The sequence below is a fragment of the Nomascus leucogenys genome, chromosome 18, assembly GCF_006542625.1.
Source record: "Nomascus leucogenys isolate Asia chromosome 18, Asia_NLE_v1, whole genome shotgun sequence".
Taxonomy (NCBI): Eukaryota; Metazoa; Chordata; class Mammalia; order Primates; family Hylobatidae; genus Nomascus; species Nomascus leucogenys.
This window is the reverse complement of record NC_044398.1, coordinates 57,430,690-57,448,632: the sequence shown is the minus strand read 5'-3', so window position 1 is coordinate 57,448,632 and position 17,943 is coordinate 57,430,690. Positions and strand designations below refer to the sequence as shown.

The following is a 17,943-nucleotide window of genomic DNA, read 5'->3' as shown; positions in this document are numbered from 1 at the left end:
GAGGAACAACGACAGGACTAATAATACATTGTAGGTTAAAGAGGCTTCCATGGGCCAGCTGGAAATCCAACCACCATTTATTCCAAGTTCTAAACAATGAAAGTACAAGTAAACTTTTCAATGACAAGCCTGCCATAATTTGGGGTCTGCTTGTACATAATTAATTCCAAAGAAGTGATACAGACAGTAATTGCAATGAATTCAGAAAAGGGAACATTTTCCCAAAGTTATGTGGGTCTGAGAGCCTTCTTGAGAACATTGAGATGGTCTAGAATTGAGGGCATGTACATAATGAAAAGATGTCATTTGGGAAAGACCAACTAGTCTCTATCCAAAATTTGCTATACTTTTACCATCATGGTACCTATAAAAATGACATCTCGACATGATGTTTTGCCAGTCTCAGAAATCAAGTGCTGACCAACTGAATTGTTATTTCATTCACAGGAATGGAATTTCATGGTTAAGTCGTATTTGCTAGTTATTCCTTCGACTCCTGAGTTCACGCAACAGATATTTGATAAACATACTAGACCAACTAACAAATTTATGCAGCTAGCTCTATTCTTACACCAGGGATACTCTGTCAGAAATGCCAATGGAATAGCAGCCACAAGGTCTGTGTGCTACTTTAAACAAACCAATCTCTCAAAAGAAAAAGGCATCGTCTGTCACTAATTAGATCAAATTAAAATGTGCTGCTGTATCTCCTTTGAATATTCACGAGGTGCTGTCAATCAGAAGCCCTAAGTCTGAGACCAGAAACTTAAGCCAGAAAAAACTAAATACTGTGAGATTCAGATAACTCCTTCCTTTGCCAACTAGAACTTCTTCAAAGAGAAGAGGAATAGCTTAGGTGCAGAGTAAGCCTCCTGAAAAGATGACAAAATAACTTAATGCAGAATCGTGGGGTTCCCACCCAACCTAAAGATGGATCGTCAAAATAGCCCAGGAGCTGATAATCCTAGACTCTGTTGACACACCAGACACACAGTTTAGCCTCTCTTGTGATTTACTTGTCCTTCTGTCTGGCGGAAACCATAGAGATTACACTTGTCCTTATTTGAATTCTGTACTTCATTTTTCATGAATGAAGTGATTCAAAAAATACAGCTGGGTCTAAGCATGAATTCTAACTTTCAAAAATCGCAGATCTTAAAAAGTCTGTATTGAACTGGGTGCAGTAGCTCATGCCTGTAATTCCAGCATGTTAGGAGGCTGAGGCAGGAGGGTCACTTGAGCCCAGGAGTTCGAGACCAGCCTGGGCGACATAGTGAGATCCCATCTCTACAAAAGACTTTTTAAAAAATTAGGTGTGGTGGCACATGCTTGTAGTCCTAGGTGCTCAGGAGGCTAAGGTGGAAGGATCGCTTGAGCCCAGGAGCTGGAGGCTGCAGTGAGCTATGATTGCACTACTGCACTCCAGCCTGGGCAACACAGCAAGATCCTGTCTCAAAAAAAAAAAAAAGTCTGTATATACTCATGCAGGGCCAACTTGTATCACCAGTAAATACTTCCTCTGTCTCCTTGTCCATCCTCAAAGCTAAAGAGACCTTAGAGAATACTGTGTCCTAATATCTGACTTTACAGCAGGAGAAACAGCAAGGAGACTTCCTAAAGGTCCAAGGACGGGAGCTACTCTAGTTAAATGACATTTCGCTATCCTGCTGCCTTAAGGGTGGCTCCAGCCATTGCTCTTGACCTCACAGCCACTCGCTGGGCCACGCCACCCCTATCTCTCACCTGACTTGCTACAGTGGTCTCCCAAAAGGTCTCCCCACTGAGTCCCTGCCCACCTTCCGCCTGTTCTCATTGGGGAGGCCAGAGTGACCCCGTTAAAACGTGAGACCTGTCACGTCGAGCCTCAGCTCAGGACTCGCTGTGCTTCCCCTCACATTTTGTCTTTGCAAGCACAAATAACTAAGAAGACAAAACAAAAAGGAAATGCACTAGAGAGACCAAATATAGCAAACTTTTTTTTCTTTTCCCTGAGTCATTGTTTTATTTCTTTTGAGTCCACCCTAAGATTTACAGCTCTAAAGCAGGCGGGAGTAGGGAGTTCATTTCCACAGTCACCATGAGGTCCACTCAAGAGACCATCTCTCCTGACACCATTTCTCATTTGAAGGTAAATTAGCTGGCCGTGTTCAGCTGGCCCATAACGTGAAGCAACTGCTATTCCTACCTGTTTGTACCTGTGCAAAAAATGAGATGTCACTTCCAGAACACAAATGTACCAGATGAGCCTCAGGGAAGAGAAAGAAAATGCAAAATAGGTGATTTCATAAAGCAAGGTGTAGGCTTGCCCTGGGGAGTGGTGGCTCCAGGCACCCAGCAGAGAGCCAACAGGAAGTGAAGTGCCTCACCCTGGCTGTGAGTCACTAAGGGAGGCAGCTCAGTGCCACAGAGAGCCCTGGATCCGAGAGAGCCTGCAGGCTAATTGCTCTGTTTCCCTAAGAAAAGCCCTGCCTGGCTAAGCCTCCGGTGTCTTTTGTCCTAATAAGGGGATGATAATCTACTCAAGAGTTCTGTGCAATTTTTTATTTTTATTTTTATTGTATTTGTGTGTATATATGTGTATATATATGTGTGTGTATATATATATATGTGTGTATGTATATATATATAAATATAGATATATATTTTTTGAGACAGTCTCTCTCTGTTGCCCAGGCTGGAGTGAAGTGGCGCAAACTCGGCTCACTGCAACCTCCGCCTCCTGGGTTCAAGCAATTCTCCTACCTCAGCCTCCCAAGTAACTGGGATTACAGAAGCCCGCCACCACGCTCGGCTAACTTTTTTGTATTTTTAGTAGAGACAAGGTTTCACCATGTTGGCCAGGCTGGTTTCGAACTCCTGACTTCAGGGTATCTGCCCACCTCAGCCCCCCAAAGTGCTGGGATTACAGGTGTGAGCCACTGCGCATGGCCTATTTTTATTTTTTAATGTATTATTATTTTAGAGATGTGGTCTTGCTCTGTCACCCAGGCTGGAACACAGTGGTGCAATCATAGCTCACTGCAGCCTCGAACTCCTGGGCTTGAGCAAGCCTCCCACCTCAGCCTCCCAAAATTTGGGGATTACAAGTGTGAGCCACTGTGCCTGGCAGAAGGACAAGTTCTGTGCAATTTAAATGAAAATAGCTATTAAATCACTTTGTGTACTAGAAAGTTTTCTATGAATAAATGTTTCATTGACATAAAACCATGAAGCCATATAGTTGTGCCAGCCCTTCAGATCTGAGGTGGATTGTGTTCTTATTCCTGACTTGGGGCTGTTTCCTGGTCCCAACCAGAACAGCCTACACAGAAAATGAATTGTGAAATAGATTAAAGGCTGCCTGGAGCCTTCCCTAAGCATGTTTGCTGTGCTGGGCAGAGCACTGCTGGGAAACAAACTGTGCATGCGGGGAACACCAGGCCTGGGTGGGACAGAGCTTGGACCTCCTGGTTGGACCTGCCCGCCTTTTTTTTTTTTTTTTTTTTTTTTTTTATAGCTTCAGTTAAGATCACAGACCCAGAGTGGGAAGAGCTATGGGATTTATGTAAATCCCTTCCAACCAGAAGCTTATGTAATTCCAGGATTCTAAGTGAGGCTAGATTTCTGTGGGTAGTGGGCGTGAGAGAATGGGTACCCCTGTTTAACAAGGGGTGGGGGCCTTCCGAGACTGTTTCCTCTACAGAGTAAGGGTTCGTTCAGCCTTTTCCATGGCCTGCCAAGAACTCAACTCCATGTTCCCTCACTTCCTGTAATTGACCTTGTCCAGGACTTTCTGACCTTGGAGAATTCACCTTTGCTCTTTCTGCTGCCTCGTGCATTCTTCCACCAAATGTCTAACTGACTGGCTCTTCTCCAAACTCAAGGCTTTGCCAAATGCCACCAGCTCAGGGAGGCCTTTCCTGGCCATGACACTTGAAGTTGCAACACTCCCCCACAGTCTCCCATGCCCCAAATGTAGGTTCCAGGAGGGCAAGCCCTGTGCTTTTATCACCATATCCCCAGCATCTTGAGCTGTGCCTGGCCCAAGAAATATTTGTTGAATGACTGAATTTAAAGGGATATCAGGAAGGCTTACACATCCTCAATGGTTTACAGGTTATAATGTGCTTCCCTACCATTGTTCTCATTTGCCCTCATTTTGACGTCTCTGTAGGGTGACAGCCTTTGGGACAGGTAAGGCAGTTGTTTTCCCAGTTCGATGGTTAAGGAAGCGGAGACTCAGAGACGTTAAGTGACTTCTGAGTGGAGATTTGTATCTCCCCGTGGATGTCTGTTAATGAACTTGAATGCAGCATGCCCAAAAATAAAGTCCTGTCTTCCCCATATCAGGTAACAACAGCTTCATTCATCTAGTCGCTCAGGCCAAAAGCCTTGGTTTCATCTTGATTCCTGTCTCCCCAACCCTGCGTTTGGACACCCAGACCCAGAGAACAGTAAGATCTGTACTCAGAGGTTTCCTGGCTCCAGCCATTGCTCTCGACCTCACAGCTACCCACTGGGCCAAGCCACCTCCAGCTCTCACCTGACTTGCTACAGTGGTCTCCCAAGAGGTCTCCCCACTCAGTCCCTGCCACCTTCAGCCTGTTCTCAGCGGAGGGGGCCAGAGTGACCCTGTTAAAACATGAGACCTTTCACGTCCAACCTCAGCTCAGACTTCCCATGGTTCCCATCACACTCAGGGTCAAAGCGAGAGTCCCTAAGATGACACACAAGTAGGGAGAATGCCCTTCTCAGCTGGACTGGGACAGCTCCAGGGTATCCCTGTTGTCCTTGTACAATACTTGCAATGACCAATGGCTCCCCTGTCCACTTTCTGAAGTATCCTGGTGTGGAGGATAAATGATTTGATTCCCCTAGCCACAAGCCCTGGCCAGGTCAACCCTCTGCCCCTCTGACATCATGTCAATCACCCTCCCCTTCCTTCCTTCACTGCAGGCACGCTGGCCTCCCCAGCTCTTCTCAGTACTGCCAGGCATGCTCCTGCCTTGGGCAGAATGTATATGTGTGAGTGCAGCTGCTCTTCCCACAGCCTAGAACGTTCCTCCTCCAGACAGCACACATGGCCTGCTCTCTCACTTCCTTCAGGTCTTTATTCAAAAGTGACTTTCTCAGTGAAGCCCTGTCTGCTCACCCTGGGTAAAATTTCAGCTCTTCTTTCTATCTCTGTTCCCAGATTTTTTTTTCTGCTTCATGTTCATTGGTGTCTAAGGTTTATCATTTATTTCGTTGATGGCCAGTAGAATGTAACCTCCACGTAAGCAAGGAGTTTTGTCTGTTTTGTTCATGTCTATGTCCTTAGTGCCTGGAGCATTCCCTAGTATGCAGTAGGTGCTCAATAAATGTCAGTTGGATTAATGGATGAAAGAGAGGTCACACCGCTATAAGGATGGAGTCAGAGCACAAACCCGGGTTAGGGTTAGACCAGGAGGTCCACTGTTTTTGCTTCCGCTAGATTGTATTTGGTCTACGGCTTCTGCGCTTGCCCTGGAACCCTGCTCAGAACACTGCTCCCTTCTCCTTCTTCTCCCTCCGGATAAATTCCGCCATTCTTTTCAGCATCATTCACATCTCACCTCTTATAAGAACTTGTTCTTCCCCAGCCTATTGCTCCGTCTCCATCATCCAGGAGTACCTTATTGATAGCACTGAGCACAGAGGAACCCCACAGAATTCTGGCTGGGCCATAGCCACCATGCCCACCCAAGCCAAGTCATCCGAAGCCTAGGATCAGGAAGAAAGGCATCAGCATCACTGACTCTCAGCGCCCGTCATGGTGCTCACGCACAAAGTGATGGTGGAAGTGAACTGAAATTGACATGATAATCAATTGTCTCCCGAGGCCTTGAAGAAAATAAACAGCATCCCTAGGAGCATGTGAAGAACTATTTATTAGAGAGAATACCATCATCTGCACAACATTTCCTCTCCACATCTCATTGCCAGTTTTCATTCTCTCAACACCTCAGTGAATTTATGAAGATTAGAAATAGCTTTTTCCTCCAGATCCTTGTAAATGGAGCTTCATTTTTGCCTGTTTTTTACAGGTGTCCTTAAATGTGTCTATCTTCATGCATTGTAGGTGAAATGCAGAACATTTTAGATGAGCCCTTTTGGTTAGGTCACAGTCTCTTTCCTTACTTGGGAAAAGTGCCTAATAAGAAGGTGTCCACCAACTCTGTCTCTTTGAAGATTACCAGAACGAGAGGACATAGGAAGAAATAGAAGGGCCACAAGGGGCCTTTTCTTCTCATTTATTACCCTCCTCTGTCATTCAGAAAGCAATGTCAGTATAGCATGGGAACAGCAAGGCTGAAAAATAGCCCCAGATGCAATGGGGTTCAGTTGGGATAATGTTGAAAGTATTCAGGGTCCAACCTGGGTAACTGGCAGGAGAAATGACCAGAGACTGTTCAGACGGTATCAAAGGTGGAGAAAATAAGGCCAGGCTACATGTAAAGAAATAGTTCATATGAATAAGAGAAATGAAGACAACAAAAAATCGCCATGCTTAGAGGGAGTCTTGGAGTTTCAGATCTAGACAGTAACACCATTCTGAGTTAGAATTCAAGGTCAGAGGATGGCTGTAAAGATTTTGAGGCTCTATAGTGCCAAATTTCTGTAGGGGTTGTAAGTATGGATGTTGAAGCTACAAAGGATGGCAGCTGGGGTATGGTGGATGGGAGCACAGTTCTAATGCTGGAGTCATCCAGGGATGGAATGGGATTTCCTGGATAATGGTAGGGAACTTAGGGATGAGATAGTCAAGAATATCAAAGCAGGGGAGATGCTGAGACATTAGATGAAACAAAAGATTGAAGTGCTTTTTCGGGGAGACAGAACATAGCCGGTCTTCTTGCTCATGCCATAAGCACGGGGCCCAGGGAGAAGAAATGGCAGCCCTGACCGCCAACTACACCAATGTCTCCCAAATCTAAATGTGTCAATGAGAAGTTAAATGTATTGGGAGTTTGGGGAGCAATGTCTTTAGTTACACAGCTTTTCCACCAATAGGTTAACTTCAGGCAGAAATAGAAAGTTCATTGCTTAGAGTCACATTTGAAGCTTTACCACAAATTCAGACAATTTGAATTCCTTTGTTTTGTTGAACTCATCTGAAAACAGAGTCTTTAATTACTTTGGGTTTTTTTTCCTCATACCAGAGTCAGAGCATGAACAAACAAGGGCATAGCCTCGCTTTAAACCTGTTCACTATTGCATTCTGGAAAATGCCTTCGGCACTGCCAAGACCAAAGAGTTTTAGTTCAGATAGCTTTCTCCCAGAAAAAAAGAAATTGACATTGTCAAAGGAAGGCATTCCTGGGAAAGTGGGTGCAGTGCCTCTGCTGTGTCCACGGCAGCTAGCACGTTACCTAGCACGTATTAAGGGCTCAAAAATATTTGTTGATTGACTCATTGACCATGTAACACTTTCTGGCGGGGAGAGAGATGAGAGGGAATGAGGAGGAATACAAAGAAAAAAATTGCAAAATTTAGAACTAGAAGCAAATGAAGGAACCACCTAGTAGGGACTCTCAGAAGGCCAGAATACTGCAGTTGTTACTGACTACAGTGGGTTGAGGCTGCAGTGAGCTATGATCATGCTCACTGTACTCCAGCCTAGGAACAGAATGAGACCCTGTCTCAAAAAAAAAAAAAAAAAAAAAAGGTCTATAAATGGAGTCACTGGCTAAAAATCATCCCCTCCCCTAACTGGTTAGGAAGGTTAATGCTTCAGACTAGGGGCTAATCACGTCAGCTCGGCTAGCTGGTTTCAGCCATCTCTTGTAATATATCTTCTGGATATTTAAGAACAAATCCTTTGGGATTCTTAATAGGGGAATCGCCAGCTTCATATGCTATTGACTTGTTTCTTAATAGCCATTCGTTTACTTAGATGTATAATAAGGACTTAATTCAGGCTTAGTGACACCTTGGTCAGTACAAAGTCTCTAGTCAAAAAAAAAAAAAAATCAAGGTGAAACTTGAATCCAAAAGTTATATAAGTGGACCAGGCATGATGGCTTATGCCTGTAATTCCAACACTTTGGGAGGCCGATCTCACTTGAGTCCAGGAGATCAAGACCAGCCTGGGCAACATGGTGAAACCCCATCTCTACTAAAAATACAAAAGAATTAGCCAGGTGTGGTGGTGCATGCCTGTGGTGCCAGCTACTTGGGGGGCTGAGGCGAAAGGATCTCTTGAGCTCGGTGAGTTGAGGCTGCAGTGAGCTATGATCATGCCACTGTACTCCAGCCTGGGAACAGAGTGAGACCCTGTCAAAAAAAACAAAAAACAGTTCTATAAATGGAGTCACTGGCTAAAAATCATCCCCTAAACACAGATTTTTTTTTTCCTTTTCTGTGTTCCAAAGACAGAACAGACCACCAACAGTATGAATTTTGCTTCATCTTCACAGACAGACATGGAGCTTGCAGGAAAGTTGTTTAGAGTAATCGGACTTTTAACATTGGAAACAGCACTTCCCTGAATTTGACTTGAGTTTTTTTATTAATATTATGTTTGGATCATGAGAAGACTCGTTCAGCCAGGCTGACTTAAGACATTAAATGACTAGTAAACCATATACACTAATCACATAAATATGGTTTGTGGAATGATATAAAATGGTTTATGAAATCATTTTTAAGCCATCTTTTCAACAGTAATTGTATCAGTCCTGTCATATTTTAAACCAAGCGATATTGGCAAGAACGAGCCTAAACGTCTTTAATATTCTGATGATGAGCATGAAAAATTGCCACTGCAATAAAATGACAGGGTTGTGTTCATTTCTCTTCTTCCATGGCACTTTGCTTTCTTCCCTTTCAACTTTAAAACACACTTCCTAACATTTCATCATGGGAGAAGGCTGCATAAGTTTCCAGTTGCTGTAATTTACTTAAACCATAAAATTGTTTCCAGATTACCAACCATAAAATGGAAAGACAATCTTATTTATGAATGTATAAATCAGATAATGTCCCCAAAATGAATCCTGAAACCAGACACACTTTGACGATTAAATAGGAGGGAAAATGTTTTCTCATTACCATGTGTCAAAAGAATTGTATTTTTGTGAAGTGGCTTTGGTCAAGACAGTAGAGCATACACTTGTATTCGGTGCTCTATGTGCTCCCACAGGGGAGAGAATGGCTTCCCCTCTACTGTCAAGCATCTGAACTCTCCAGGGGGGATGTCAGATGAGAAGCCACCTGACTCAGTATCTCTGATGCAGCGTGTCTCTTTCAAGGCGGCCTTGCAGGTGACATAACCTGAATGAGGCCATCCAGGGAGCCTTCACTCCCTTCCTCACAGATACAAAAAGGCGAGCCAAGCATGCGGGTACCTGGAGTGCATATAGCCCTTTTGTTCTAAAAGAACCCAGACTCTTATCCCAGACCGTTCTGCAGCTCTATCAATATCAGCCTTAAAGAAGAATAGGATGTTGTTTGGGAGTTGTCTCTCTCTGCACCCTAAAACTATTATCTGGTGGGAGATCAGGGTAGAAGCTGAGTACTCACTGAGCCAAGGAACATGCCGAAGGTGTGTCTGCAGCTCCCCAGACTTCCATGTGTAGATGACGTGGTCTGTGTTGTGACATTCTACAGTTCTAACCTCGAGGATGAATCAGTAGAGGAGCAATGTTGTTTATCCAGAATGATTCAGGTGTTTTGTTTCTTTTTTTTGTTTCTTTTTTTTTTTTTTTTTTTTTTTGAGACGGAGTCTTGCTGTGTCACCCAGGCTGGAGTGCAGTGGTGCAATCTCTGCTCACTGCAACTTCTGCCTCCTGGGTTCAAATGATTCTCCTGCCTCAGCCTCCCGAGTAGCTGGGATTACAGGCATGTGCCACCACACCCAGCTGATTTTTGTATTTTTAGTAAAGATGGGATTTCGCCACGTTGGCCAGGCTGGTCTCGAACTCCTGATCTCAAGTGATCCACCTGCCTTGGTCTCCCAAAGTGCTGGGATTACAGATGTGAGCCACTGTGCCCAGCCTGTTTCGAATTTTAATGTTGATGCTCTCCTTTGTTGGACAATGTAATGAAACCTGTTGACCAGACTGGAAGCAGAAAGAAGGCTGGTCTAGCCCTAACCAGCATTGTTCTTGTGGCCAGCGATGGAATCCCAGGACTCCCCGCTGCCATTTCCCTCTTAGCAGAGTCTCATTTAGTCTCTACATAAATGAGACCTACCTATTTCTTGCATTTCTTAATATTACTGTCTTCTGAATGTACTAAGGTTGTCATCATGCCTTCCTATCCCACACTCCAGCTGTACAGAACCCTTTAAGCAACTTCCTTACCAAAGCTGTCTAGACTCTAAAAATGCCACGTTACCTTATTTTTTTCTTAAAGAAATATCCTTTGCATTTGCCTAGGATTGAAGAAGAGCAGTAAAGTAGTACATCTCAAGGTAGCCCTGAATGCACCTCTGCTCTCAGTGTCATTCATTTTACTCCAGCACCACCGTGGATAGAGTCCCTGTGGGATGAATGAGGACACTGGGCAACTTTCACCTGGGGCTGAGCATTCTCCCGAGGAAGTCATTCATTTCCCAAAAGTTTGTGCAAGTCTGTGCCCTCCATGTGGCAGGAAGAGTGACCAACCACCACTCCCATTTCTTCTGAGATGCTACTGTGACTTGGGTCAATAAGCTTGACATTGTCATTGGATATTCACTAACCTGCTTTCCTTATTTGAATTTCTAACCATTTTTTCTCTTTGATATGTGGACTATTTTATGGCAAAGAGGGCGCCAAGGTATGACTGAAATGCTATATGACTGAGAGGTTTAGCATCAACTGGTGTACCTGGAAACATTTGCAAATCACTCCGTGGAGATATATTTCCACACTCACCATTTGAGATTTCTTATTTCCACTCTGTTACAGCAGAGAGATCATACTATTAACACTTAAAATTGCTTGGTGTATTTTTTCCTCCTTGGTGGATTTGCAACCTTTAACTATCCAGACTGCATGACCTACATACAAGAAACTCAGTATTGTGACAGACCATCAATTTTAAACTAAAGAAAATGCATGGAGTTCTGATATCAGAAGCTTGCAATTACAAAATTAAGATCAGTGTTACATGTGGCACTGAGAGTTACATTCCGAAGGCAAAACTCAAGGCTGCAATGCTTGAGTTGGACAAAATTACCCTTGAATATCATCTTGATTGTCATAAAGTTCGGGATGCAGATGCACCATCTCTCAAAAAGAGCCCAACTTAATCAGTTAGCTTTTTCTAGTGGAAGAACAGGCCATCGTTACTTTTTTTTTTTTTTTTTTTTTTTGAGACAGTCTTGCACCGTCGCCCAGGATGGAGTGCAGTGGCGCAATCTTGGCTCACCATAGCCTCCACCTCCCAGGTTCCAATGATTCTCCTGCCTCAGCCTCCCAAGTAGCTGGGATTACAGGCATGCACAACCACACCCAGCTAATTTTTGTATTTTTAGTAGAGACGGGGTTTCACCATGTTGGCCAGGCTGGTCTCGAAGTTCTGACCTCAGGCGATCCACCCACCTGGGCCTCCCAAAGTGCTGGGATTACAGGCAGGAGCCACCGTGCCCGGCCAGACCATCATTACTTTTCCCACTGACAATCAGATAAATTAGCCAGCTTATATTTAATAGTGTAAGAATATACTGTTTGCAGCACAGGAATCCCCATCACTCACAAACCCAGAGGCCTGTGGGACTGAGATCCACAGTGAGGAGTGAGGTCCCCTCTCTGATCTCAGGCTCATGCAAGGACACTCACTCATGGGAGATAACAGCACAGGCAATGCCCATGCCATATGCATTGTTCTCCTCTCTCTCCTTTTCCTGTTTTGAACTAACAAATATGCATAACTGAATTCACACGAGGTGACATGTGAAGCCTCTATTCACTTACTTGTATTGTTTTTAACAATGTGTTGAAAACATGGCAATAGTTCTGCGAAATGTCCATTGTCTGAGGTCTAGAAATGTGAGCCTATTTCAAATGCCAGCTAAACTGTAATGAAGCATCAAAGAGCCCTAGAGAGAGAGGAACAGTATCTGTATGTGGAAATCATTGGGAAATTTTTCATTAATGTCTTGGGACGGCTAAGCTGTTAGGGATATTCGTGTTCCTGCGTGATTCTGTAAAAGCCTCCAGGCTAAAGTTCCTATGACGTTAGATCTAACATAATCTACCTTCAAATACATGGGGTTTTTTGTTTTGTTTTGTTTTGTTTTGAGACAGAGTCTCACTCTTTTGCCCAGTCTGTAGTTCACTGGTGCAATCTTGGTAGTAGAGACAGGATTTCACCATGTTGGCCAAGCTGGTCTCAAACTCCTGACCTCAGGTGATCTGCCCACCTTGGCCTCCCAAAGTGCTGGGATTATAGGCGTGAGCCACTGCACCTGGCCAGGTTTCAGTCATATTTCTCCATGGTCTAAAGAAGAGACATGTTTGTGTTGCACTTAAGCTGTGACACAAGTGTTACTACCCACACAGCAAACATCTCCATCATTTACACCAAAACCACTCAGCAGCCTCCCAGCTGAGGTGTACAGCATAGAAATGTGTGCAGCTAGGTGAGATCTGGCCTGGGACACTGCGAATGCTAAGGAACAGCCCTTTTGTGCAAGGTGAAAGAAAGAAAGCAGGGCAGAAAGACTCAAAAACATAGGGTGTGCAAACAGGAGTGTTTCCGAGGGAGATGTTTTTCAGTTGGTCCGTGCTGTGTCTTTTTTTAGCCAGTCAGGTCACTGGCTTGATACTGAACACTGATCACGAATCTTGACCTCAGCTGGGGATGTGCGGCTCTTCATGTTCCTGGGCCAGGTTGGGTGAACTTCCACGGCCTTCTAGGTGGTACCTTTTATAACCCTCAGGTGGTGCATTCACCCGGACAAACCGGTCTGAAAGTCAATAGAGCTTTAACAAACAATTCTCTTGTTTTACAGAGAGAGGATGCAAGCCATGGAGAAACAGATTGCCAGTTTAACTGGCCTTGTTCAGTCTGCGCTTTTTAAAGGGCCCATTACAAGTTATAGCAAAGATGCATCTAGGTAAAAAAGAAGAAAGCCAATGAAAAAAATAATTCAATCTGTTTCTCTTTTAATCATTAAGATAATTCATTCATTCAAATCTGTTTCCTTGTAATCATTTCAAGGCTGAAACTATTCACATCTCTATGGATCATGGGTGTTGTTTTTTTGTTTTGGGGGGTTTGGTTTTTTTGTTTTCTTTTTTCCTCTTTCTGGTAATTCTTGGTCGAAGGTAACACTTTGGTCCAAGAAGGTAAATGGGCTTCCCAGTGCATGTGGCTTCATGGACCACTCACCGTGCAGTGCCTGCAACCACCACCCTTGCGTGTCCACGTTGCCATCGTCTGAAAGTCACAAGTGAGCCTGGCTGCATTCCACCCCCAGTGTCAGGTGCACACCTGGGAAGCCTTTTCCATCCTGGCCAATTGTGATGCAGATGCTAAAATACCTTCATTGCTTAATCCCATCACTGCCAATTGCTTCAAATAGTGGATGGAATGGGCTTAAAAAAAAAAAGGCATTTTGGAAACTGCATAGCTGACTCTCTTTTTCTTTTATTCAGCGAGAAAATGATGAAAACCACAACCAACAGGAACCACACAGATAGTGCAGGTAAGTAAGTGTTTTTGGAGCTGTAGGAGGCCTGTGGGCTGCCTGGGATGAGCCCTGGCTGGTCTCAGAAATGTTTAACATTTCCCTAAGTCACTTATTTGGTATGCCGTCAGAGGATTCCTAGATATTCCTGCTAATACTGAAATTCCAGATTTATTCATTAATTCAGGGGGCAAAGCACTGTATTCTCCCTTCAGTTTTCATTCATTCGCTCATTCATTTGTTCATCGATATGGCCATACGGTGGGCATCTTGCAGACACGGGGCTGCCTGCCTAGAACTTAGAATTCAATCGGGAAGATGGAAATGGGACAACTAATTTTATGTGTGTCGAGTGTTTAAAAGTGCAGGATAAATGTTTCACCAATAGGACTAGCCTATACCAAGGGCAGTCCCCAGACAAAGCGACACAAACTAAGCCCGGAAAGATGAAGAGGACTTAGGGGGAAGAAGGGTTGTCCAGTCAAGGGAATTTAAAATTGTTCTAAGCGCAAAGTGAAGCCATCAGAAGGTTGTACACTGGGGAAGGACATCAGCCCAGCTGCAATATGGGGATGGATGAGAAGGGACAGTAGCCAATGAGGAATGACCAGTGTCCAGATGGGAGAAAAAGGAGTACTTGGCCCAGGGCCTGCTTTTTATTTTATCTTTTTAATCTCATGACAGATGACAGGGCTTGCTTTTTGAATGCCAGCATTCCCCAGAAAGACAGCCCAGTTCTGTTAGTAGTGGCGTTCACTAGTATCCAGGTCTTTGCAATGAATGTCTCATCCAGCAGTCTCAAGCCAGGCCTCTGCAAGAAGATGAGGCCTTCCCTCTCATCGGGTTAGAAATAGAAATCCTTAGCAGGAACACATTCAGATACTAAATTACACAGAAAGCATATGGCAAGTTGGGTGAAACCCCAAATTTAGGGAAGCCACGTGTACTAGTTTTGTGAAGCACGGTAGAGTAGACAGAATTGGGGACTTCAGTTTAGGGCTCTGTTGGTCATGGTTCTTCTCTGGCTGAGCACAATTTAGCTACAAGGCCAACAGGGCCACTCTGCCAGCATTCCTGATCCTGACGGGATTTGTTGTTTTGCTTAGAAATCATCAGTGGCCTTGGCCAAAGCCAGAGAATTATTTCACGGAAATTGCTAAACTTGTCTTCAGAGCAATTGCCAGTTTGTTTTGGAGATACTTAATTCATTCATTTTTAAAAATGGATTGTAAACTTAGGGAGAAGAAAGGAAACTACTAAATACTAAAAGCTCCCATCCTTCTATAATCCGTTCTAGAAATGATTCATATCTGAAAGCACTGCTCTAAGCAATATGTACGTGCTGTTTTGTATTCTCCTTTTATTTCTTTTTGCTTTATAGAGAAGAAAAAGAATAATAAATATGTAACGAGTGCTTCCTATGCGCTTTTCATGCATTCACTCATGAACTCCTTACCGCAGCATCCAGGGAGAGGTACAGTTTTTATTCTCATGTTCCAGCGAAGAAAACTGAACACACATCCACACACGTGACACACATCATCATAATCCAAATGCCTGTCATTTTAACTCCTTTTATGTTAAGATGCCTCAGTCCCTTTAAAGATATATAAGTCGTTTCATTTCTTTGTTCTAAAAACTCTTGTCAATTTCTTTTCAAATGTGGGGAAAGGAGCCTGTGTCATTTCCTCAGATATATTTCCCAAAGTGGAATCGGTGAGTCCAAAGGGACAGTTCAGTGGCACTGGTGACACGCTGTTAGTTTTCTCTTCTGAATGGCCGAGCTGATTTGCAATGACACTGGCAATGAGCACGTGGACTCACTCCCCACGTCTCTGCTAGGTTTGGACTTTCTCACTCTAATGTATCAGGGCAAGATATCATCCACAGGGGCTTCGTTGCCATAGCAGCCTTGTATAGTGCACAAAATATAATAATTCTTCCAGAATCCTAGGAAGTAAGCTACAAGACAAGTATTATCCCTGTTCTGTAGACAAGTAAACGGAATTATATAGAAGTCAAGGAACTTATCTGGCTGAGAGTAAAGGAAAACCCAGACTTCCTGGCTACTTATGGAATGTGTAGTTTACTGTGGAAAGAGAACAGATGGAATCTCCCATCTCAAAGGTTTTTATACTGCGCATTAGATCATTTAACACACAAAACCCTATAAGGAAGATGTCATTACCCATATTTTACATGAAAAGAAACAGAAGCTCAGGGAGGTTAGGTTAGTTATCCAAAGCGACGCAGCTATTAAGAGTGACAGCCAGGCTGGGCATGGTGGCTCATGCCTGTAATCTCAGGACCTTGGAAGGCTGAAGTGGGAGGATTGCTTGAGGCCAGGAGTTTGAGACCAGCCTGGGCAATATTGCAAGACCCTGTCTCTACAAAAAAGAGCGTGGTGGTACATGTTCGTAGTCCCACATACTTGGGAGGCTGCGGTGGGAGGATTGCTTGAGCCTGAAGAGGTCAAGGCTGCAGTGAGCTGAGATCAAGCCACTGCACTCCAGCCTGAGTGACAGAGCAAGACCTTGTCTCAAAAAAAAAAAAAAAAAAAGTGGCAGCCTGACTGGCCAATAATTGAGTAGATAGTGGTGCCGCTGGCTAAAATTAGGCCCATATTATAATGGACATTGGAGACTCAGAAGTGGGCAGGGTGGGAGGGGATGAGGGACAAAAAAAACTACAAATTGGGTACAAAGTACACTACTCAGGTGATGGGTGCGCTAAAATCTCAGACTTCTCCCCTATACAATTCATCCATGGATCCAAAAACTACTTGTTCCTCAAAAGTTATTGAAATTATATATATAATACAATTAGGCCCATAGAGACAGAAAGAGGTTTGTGGAAGATGAGTGGAAATAATGAATTTGACTTGTTTATGGAAAAGTTCAGTAGTGGTGTGAAGGCGTTGTATGTGGATCTGAAGATAATTGTGTGCTGCAGACGAGGGTGCGGGAGACCTTGGTGGGTGGTGGTAGCAGAAGCGACCTCCCTAGAAAGTGTGTCCAGCAAGAAGAGAAGTGGACCCAGGGACACAACATATCAGGATTTAAAAGGTTGGCAGAGGAAGGAGTTAGAAAAGAGATTAACCAAGATGGAGCAGCAGAAAGGTAAGAAGATAATGGAAAGCTTCAAAGTGACTGAAAAGAAAAGAAGTGGCTGACAAAGCTCAGTGTCACATTGAAGCAAAGGAGAGAGTCCACAGGGGTGACAACTAGAAGATCACTGAAATGAACATAAAGAGCCATTTCAGGGAATGATGGAGCTATTACATGTACCAAATATAGTAGAATAAGAGGTTATAGGTGAAGATATTTTTAAAATGAGTATAGATTCCATTAAGAAATTTGGTTGTTGGCTGGGCGTGGTGGCCCACGCCTATAATCCCAGCACTTTGGCCGAGGCAGTAGGATCGCTTGAGGCCAGGAGTTCGAGACCACCCTGGGCAACATGGCAAAACCCTGTCTCTACAAAAAATACAAAAGTATTAGCCAGGCGTGGTGGCACATGCCCGTAGTCCCAGCTTTGGAAGGCTGATGTGGGAGGCTCACCTGAGACCAGGAAGGTTGAGGCTCAGGGAATTGCACCACTGCACTCAAGCCTGAGTGACAGAGCGAAACCATGTTAAAAAAAAAAAAATTGCGCTGTGAAAGTTATTTTCTTAAACCAGTTATCAGTATTCAACTGTAACAACTGGCACCTAGTCTTCAGCCTTTCCTCCATGGAATAAAAGATCGAGGGGAGGGAGGTACCTTGGTGGCCTCAGAATGTGTAAGGAGAAAGAGGTGTAGAAAGAATGTGTGATTTTCTTTGGCTGAGGAATTAGCAGAATGGTTCTTAGTAGCAAACAGAAGGTAGCACAGTGTCATCTTTGTTGGAGAAATACCTTGTTATCAGAAATGATATGGCATGTTGTGAGTGTGGGTGTGCCTATCCCTCACAGAGTGCCTATCCCTCTCTGTCTAGGGAGTGATGATAAAGTAATTTGACTGATTCTATAAGGAAAACTTCCAATGGATTGTGGTCAGAATCACTGACATTGGAAGGCACTGTTAACTCTAACATGCAGCTGTCACTGGAAATGTTATCAGACATATTTTACTTGGTACTTTCATAGTTGGAGAATATCCTTTTGAACAATAGCAGAGATGGCAAATCTTGCTCTTTTGAGGATGATTTTGATTTCAGGAGTGGAGGAACTACCAAAAATTGGTCAGAGCCATGACTGGTGATGTGAGTGACCATTTAGGCTTAGAAACATAACATGATTGGGCGTGGTGGCTCATGCCTGTAATCCCAGCACTTTGGGAGGCCAA

General features: G+C 43.9%; 1 protein-coding gene across 10 annotated transcripts in view; it reads left to right on the top strand.

The window, feature by feature from the left end:
* The window catches only part of KIAA1217 (KIAA1217 ortholog), an 872,441-nt gene that overhangs the window by 805,549 nt on the left and 48,949 nt on the right, over nt 1-17,943 (top strand). For 5 of the 10 annotated variants that reach the window (XM_012502786.2, XM_003269363.4, XM_030799153.1 and 2 more), the window contains 2 exons: nt 12,941-13,045; nt 13,587-13,636. In XM_012502786.2, coding sequence (XP_012358240.2) covers nt 12,941-13,045; nt 13,587-13,636 — 155 coding nt within the window. The remainder of the gene's footprint in view (nt 1-12,940; nt 13,046-13,586; nt 13,637-17,943) is intronic. The other 5 variants (XM_012502784.2, XM_030799154.1, XM_012502785.2 and 2 more) reach the window with 1 other exon arrangement.